This window comes from Platichthys flesus, chromosome 9 (assembly GCF_949316205.1).
Source record: "Platichthys flesus chromosome 9, fPlaFle2.1, whole genome shotgun sequence".
NCBI lineage: Eukaryota > Metazoa > Chordata > Actinopteri > Pleuronectiformes > Pleuronectidae > Platichthys > Platichthys flesus.
This window is the reverse complement of record NC_084953.1, coordinates 5,310,396-5,317,261: the sequence shown is the minus strand read 5'-3', so window position 1 is coordinate 5,317,261 and position 6,866 is coordinate 5,310,396. Positions and strand designations below refer to the sequence as shown.

The 6,866-nt window shown below is 44.2% G+C and overlaps 1 protein-coding gene across 2 annotated transcripts; it reads left to right on the top strand.

Annotated features, from left to right (window-relative positions):
• Nucleotides 1–1,376: 1,376 nt before the first annotated feature.
• dmrt2b (doublesex and mab-3 related transcription factor 2b) lies at nt 1,377–6,513 on the top strand. Of its 2 annotated transcripts, none has more exons than XM_062394772.1 (4): nt 1,377–1,565; nt 1,940–2,329; nt 3,886–3,988; nt 5,389–6,513. In XM_062394772.1, the coding sequence occupies exons 1-4, from the start codon at nt 1,509–1,511 to the stop codon at nt 6,210–6,212; spliced, it is 1,374 nt and encodes a 457-aa protein (XP_062250756.1). In that variant the 5' UTR covers nt 1,377–1,508; the 3' UTR covers nt 6,213–6,513. The 2 variants fall into 2 exon arrangements, with proteins under 2 accessions (XP_062250756.1, XP_062250757.1); XM_062394773.1 differs by having other exon boundaries at nt 1,429–1,565; nt 1,934–2,329.
• Nucleotides 6,514–6,866: the final 353 nt, after the last annotated feature.

The window sequence follows — 6,866 nt, the reverse complement described above, 5'->3', positions numbered from 1 at the left end:
CTGTGCATTTATGGGCATGCATTGTGCACACTTGCATATGGAAATACAGGCCTTGAATACGTTGCAGCAGAAATGTCGGTGTTTGTGAAAGAATTTCCCTCGGGAGCAGAAACTTGGACGATGGAATCTACAATTTAAATATAATCTGAAGCGTTTGTAGTGACGCTGTGCAGATAATGAGTTAATCACCGCTTTGCCCGAAGCGAGGAGGGCAAACTGTGGTAATTGCTTTTAATGAGCTCAACTTGTAGCAAAGCCCGAGTTAGTCTCGACTAGTGCAGGAAAACTATGATGGAAACAGAGGAACAAACAAACAGTCAGATGCTCTTTATTATTCAAATGAGTTGACTGAAGCTTGGCTGGAAGAGTCAAATTACCCCCCAGGTGTAATAGCAGACTCCATCCAGAAGGGAGCACACTCTTCATACCCTCTCAGCTGAGTCAATGGAGCTGCAGCTTTTTCATGGCGATGTTGGGGTCAAGGAAACATCAGGTCTTTTTATAGCCTTCATTATCATTGGGGGTGCAGCATAGCGTAAACATCCCATGAAATCCTCTGTATGCATAATCTATAGCACACATGACAAACCAAGGGCGAGTGCAGCCGCAGCAGCAGTTTTGTTGATTAAAAATAATCAGTATAAGTAACAATCATTCCATCTCTTCATCGTGCGCTGCATAATATCAATGTGAAATGATAGTCATCTTTTAGGAAGGTGAGATTTTAAGTAATCCAGACCAAAGTAAAAACACTTACCTTCACTAAGTGGGAATATTTTGGCTTTTTGATTTTTTTTAACTTTCAGGCTCAGAAATAGGTGACACTGGAAACATCAAGAGAGCCATTAAAACCATTGAATCATTTAACGGTTATTATGAATAAATATGAGCATGAAGAAGACCCCCCCCCCCCCCCCTGTTCTCTCCCTGTGTCTCATGGGTAATTAGTTCATATTATAGCAGTCTGGTAAAACATACAGCTCACACACATATGTGCACAACCTCAAGGACACCGAACCAAGGTGGGCTTTATTATATGATTAGCCTATTACTAGTATTATGGTATTTATAATTAGGCCTATGATTAGAGGGTTAGTTTGATGATATTAAAATGAAATCGTTCCGGGTGGAAAGGCTGTTATTTGCTGCCTAGATTTCAATGTATCTTCTCTTAAGTTCTGACCTTCGCGTAAAAAAAAACTGACGCTGGACGTGCGTCTGGCAGGATCCCAGGTCTCTGGTGAAAGGTGAGAACATCTTGATGGAGGGCAGGACAGGACCGGGCAGGTACACGTGTTTACAGACAGGGGAGGGGGGGATTAAGGAGGAGTTGCAGTGGGTTTCCCCAAAATCGTTTTTCTCGTGGGTCCCGCGCCAGGACCTCGGCATTGTGGCCCGGTCTGCCATCCACTCGTTCTTGGAAAGTGCGTCAGGGAGCAGCTGAGAGGGGCTTGACATTTCAAACGTCTGGCGGCAGGCTGCAAAGTTTCCACCCTGAAAACACTGACATGCAGCAGCGGCAGCAGCAACAGCAGCAGAGAGGAGAAGGACACATCACCTCACGGGTGGGTGCTGACCATTGGTTTTCTGTACAGCTGGTGTTGCGTCTCCGGGGGTCCTTGCTTGACTGAGTCCGTTTGGGTTCTGGTGGAAGTTGGTTAATTTGAAGAAGAGAAATATGTGTGCTGGCATGTTACAGGTGGTTTGTTGAATTACTAACACCGCTGTGATTTATCAGCTCTCCTGACTGCTTAATAAGAACATTTCACAGAGGATCAATTAGTGTATTTTTGCACAAATTCCACGGTGATAATCAACAACATAAACGCATCTAATCGTTGTATTTTCAGTTAAAATCCCGCGTAAAGTTATGCGTAAAAGTCCTCTCAGCCTCAACGCGCACTAAAAGTGGGATCCCTGTGTTTGCTGTTAGTCATAGATGTCCTCTCAGCTGGAAGGAGGCCCGCAGCAGGAGACCACGGCAACATCCGAAGAGCTGAAATCCGAACAAGCTGTTGACGTGACGAGTCCTGACGGATGCGCCGGGCAGCGCGGCTGCATCCCCGGGGACGGAGGGCAGGATAGAGCGGCCCTGTCCCCGGAGGTCCAGCAGCTGCAGAAGCCGCGCAAGATGACCCGGAGCCCTAAGTGCGCGCGCTGTCGGAACCACGGCGTCGTGTCGTGTCTGAAGGGCCACAAGCGGTTCTGCCGCTGGAGGGACTGTCGCTGCGCCTGCTGCCTGCTGGTGGTGGAGCGGCAGCGCGTCATGGCGGCGCAGGTCGCGCTGAGGCGGCAGCAGGCGGCGGAGGTGAGGAGAGCACAAGGCCAGGTCAGTGAGGTGGGGGGGACGATTGTGCATGAAGAGACAAAAATACAACTACAATGTCCTGGGTGTTTGGGAAAGTACATTTTTAAACTCCAAGGCTAGAATAAAAGTTCTCACTTCACTATTTTCTGTCGCTGTCCACAATATCTGTGAAGATAAAAAAACACATATGAATATTTTGCAATTTACATAAGCGTGAAGAAATGTTGCTGGTGGGGGGGGTGCTGTTGTTATTTATCATATTTAATGTGTGTGACAGAAGTCTGACTACAGGCCTTTATCATGACTCCACATATGGAGACAGAGTGTCTATCTAAATACAAAGTTAAAAACTATAACAGCTTATAAGCTTTATTCAAGTTCATTTTTTAATATATGAAAATCATTTTAGAGTATGGCTTGTATTGTTCTAGAGACTTGAGAGTAAGTTGTATAGTTATTTGAGTTGTATCATGATCAAGGTCCATTTTACAAGTGAGAATATACACAACAACAAGAAAATACAGCAACACAAAGTAGTCGTCAGACACACAAATTTAAACTTGAATAAATATAAAATAAATCATTGTTATTAAGAATATGACTAAGTAGATTCTTTACCTTTCAAAGTGTCTCTAACTTCAGTTTGTTTTGAGGTTCATCAACTGATGTGAAATATGTGGAAATATGTTTTAAATCTAAAGAATTTGAATATATAAAATGTGTCATGAATAAATATTGTGGATAAAACTTTCTCTAAAAATATAACTACAATAATATGTGTAGTACAGAACAGGGTATTTATACTGATCGCTGTACAAAATGTTTTACTTGCATTCTTGTAATGTCAGGAGAAGGCAAATATCCCTCACTCTTTTATTAAGACAAGTTTATTTATAAAGCACATTTAAAACAACTAGAAGGAAATTAAAATGAATGATTGAATAAAACACAAGGAAAGAGAAAAAAGCATGACATGGTAAAAGCCAGATGAAATTTAAACAAAAGAAACAACAGAGACAAATCATTTACATTACACAAACGCAAGGAATTTTTTAAAATATCAAAATAAAATCTAAATGGCATTAGAAAGTATCACATAGAAAACATATGGATCATCAGTTCAGCTTTAAACGTGTTTATACAGGACTAAAACTTAGTAAAATAGTTTTTAATTCGACTCCAGCAGAGGCTCATCCTCTTCCCTTCGAACAGGGAGCAGCCCGGAGCAGCTGCTCGGAGGATCTCAGAGATCTGGGTACAGAAGCAGAGCTCAGAGATGCACTGAAGCACCAATAAAGCTTAAAAAAACAAAGAACAGAACATTAAACTCAATCCCTCACTTGCTCGGATGCAAGTCAAGAAGCTGTTTTTATTCCTGGTACCAGTTGGCAATGGAGCTGCGGCCCTCTGCAAATGAGACAAGGACAAGTGGCCAAGATCACTGCAATTTAAATCTTTGAATCACAGAGACCTTTACTTGCCTCTTACATAATGTATTGAATCCCTTTAATAGCACATGGGGGACGGTCTCAGTGCAGCATGATTATGTTTAACTCCTGTTCCCATGTTCCTCTCAGGGCAAGAGGGGGGTCAGGTGTGCGGCTCCGCTGCGCAGGACGGCGTATCAGCGTTACAGCCGAGCGGCCGAGCCGAGCCTCCTGACCAAGAGCATCCTGCAGGGTAAAGTTTAATTAACATCCCTCTCTTCTCCCAGACTGTGGCAAAAAGTAGTTTCCTTTTTTCCTGTAGAACCAGATGAAAAGATTTAAGTCGACTTTTGCATTTTGCTTTATTGATTTTTAATGTGTCACATTTGTCTGAATTCATGCAAGGTCACAAATGAATCATCTGTTGATGGAGGGAGGGATTCATCGTAACACTACAGAGTCAAACTAAATATAAAAAAACACAATGTTTTGCTTATAAAAGGTTGAAAACTCGTACGTCAGAGGTATTTTATTTATTAGAAGAGATAATTGTAGAGACCATTATAACAAATGTTTAGTTGAATTTCTGAGCATTTCCGGCCTGTTTATCTCAACATTAAAGCAACACTATGTAACTTTTACTGAGCAACAGCGCCCTCTGCAGCCACACCTGGTTATAAAAACAACGTTGCTCAATGTGTTCACTTTGTCCAACTCACTGAACTGAAACAGGATATTACCCATGATTCCCGGCTCCCTGAACCAGAAGAGCTGCTGCCATTACAAATCCACCAAACTCTGATTAGAATTCTACTGTTAAAAAAAGTTTCTTGGCTGAATATCGGAGATGAACTCTTAAGGTCAACATTACTCTTCAGTTTGCTGGAGCGGATTCTGACAGTTGAAGCTGTGACACAGGAGATCGACCCACCCACCAAAGTTACACAGAGCAAGAGCAAGAGCAGGGTGAAGAGTGGGAGCAATGCAACAAAATCAATGCACCATTATAATGAAGCCGTTTTTTTTTTAAGGTCAAATAGTTTCATAATGTTGCTTTAACCAACAGCAGTGCATAATTAATCCCAGCTTTAATACAAACATAGATACAGCCTGTTTTAGCCTTAGTCTTTGTAGGGTTGAGCTTTGTTTCCCATAATGGGACGTGTCACTGACCGTGTTAAAGAATAATAGTGTAAGTGGTAGTTACACACATGTACATGTACTGTGAATACACTATGTGTTGGCCTACGTGTGAATACACTATGTTCTTGTACAGAGCTGTACAGAGTCTCTTTGGCTGACACCACCTGTGCCTCTTCTGGGACGTCATTACTCACACTTAATTTATTTAAACAAACCTGATCACTCTCTACTTTACAACAACAGGCTGTTATGGTAATGTATAGTGTGTATTAATACCTTTTGGCCTGCTGTCAAGTCCCGCTGGAAGCTGTGTCCTCTGTGTCGCCCTCTCAGCCTCCCTGTGCTCACAGTAAAACACCAACCACGGAGCTAACTAACTGGAATATTAAAATAATAAACAACAAAGTACTCAAACGTTAATTCAACAATTAACAGCTTGGAACGGTTTCATAATTCATGAATGTGTCGCGTCTATTTAACAGCAGAATGTGGCTTTGCTCCCGTGTTCAGGTCTGAAACCGGTGGGGCCTCCGGAGGAAGACGCCCCCTGCTGGTCCAAGCAGGCGCAGCGGGATCGTGCACACTTCACGTGCCCGTCCATCAGCGCCCGGATGAGGAAGAGACGAGCCTTCGCGGACAAGGAGCTGGAGAACGTGATGCTGGAGCGAGAGCTGAGGCAGAGGGAGCTGCAGAGTGAACTGTCCTTCTCGTCCTCCGTCCTCGTCCCCGTGCCTCACCCGCCCCCGCTGCCCGTCTCCCCCGGCCTCCACTGCTGCCCTCTGGACAAGGACCCAGCTGCTGCGGGGACGTCGGGCTACGTCTACAAATACAAGCCTCCGCTGTATGAGTGTGACTTCCAGTTCTGTCACTTCTTCCACCTGAGGAGCAGAGCTCCCGCAGAAGGAGACTTCAATGACTTCTTATGCCGAAGCATAGAGGGAGCCAGGCGGGAAGAGGAGGTGCAGAACGGATGGAGAGTCTCTGAGAGGAAAGACCGAGCAGAGCTGATGTGTCCACCGTCACAACAGGGACTCAGAAATCATGGCCACACAAGTCTGCCGCGTCTAGAACTTGTCAAATCCCCCTCAGACCCAGAAGTAATGGACCCAAACGGCTTGTCCGTCATACGCTCTGTTCTCAGATCAGATCAGAGCGTCCTGGGCCGAGCAGACGTCAGTGGAAGCAGCAGGACTCATGATCCCAGACCCCTGACAGCTCGAGCCGCCCAGGCAGGTCCTCGTGAAGACTCTGTCAAGAGCCCTCCCGGCAGCTCAGGCAGGACTCCGGCTGTGAGGCCATTACCCTTCTCTGTGGAGGCGCTGCTCAGGACCTGACAGGCAAATGGAAAGAGGCGTCGAGCAGTTTGTTTATGTGTGGACCAAGTGGAGGGAATAAATATAGAAAATGGCCAGTCGCAGGCTTTGAAACACTTTTTGTACAAAAGAGCTCGTTGCTGTAAAGTGGGAAGAGTTGAAATATTGATGCTCTTTAATGTATTTTACTACATTTGAATATTCATTAACACTATAACAAAGAAAGATATGTACTTCAATTTACACTGAGCATATTCTGTGCAAATATATACTTAAAAAAAAAACGTAATGCTTTTTTTTATTCTCCTCTCTCAGCAACAGGGCCGGATCTCAGATAGGAGGGGGGGGGGGGGGGTAGAAATGTGTCACAGTGGGAAATTAAAGCAAGCTGTGGTATTCTAACAATAATAATAATTCCTCCAATTACAGGGATGACTTTGACTTTGTGTGTGTGTCGTTACCTTTCCCTCAAGTTCTGCTACTATAATAAAGAAGCTACACAATTATTTTATAGTAATCAAACGATCACAGTGATGAATTTGTCCCAGGACAAACGCGATCACTTAAAACAGTTTCAACTGTGCTAGAACTTGGTCTGGAGGCCGAGGCGACACCAGATTCAACTGATTATCTACACAGGAGAACCCCTGTTGGGTGGCATTGCCCCCCCCCGGC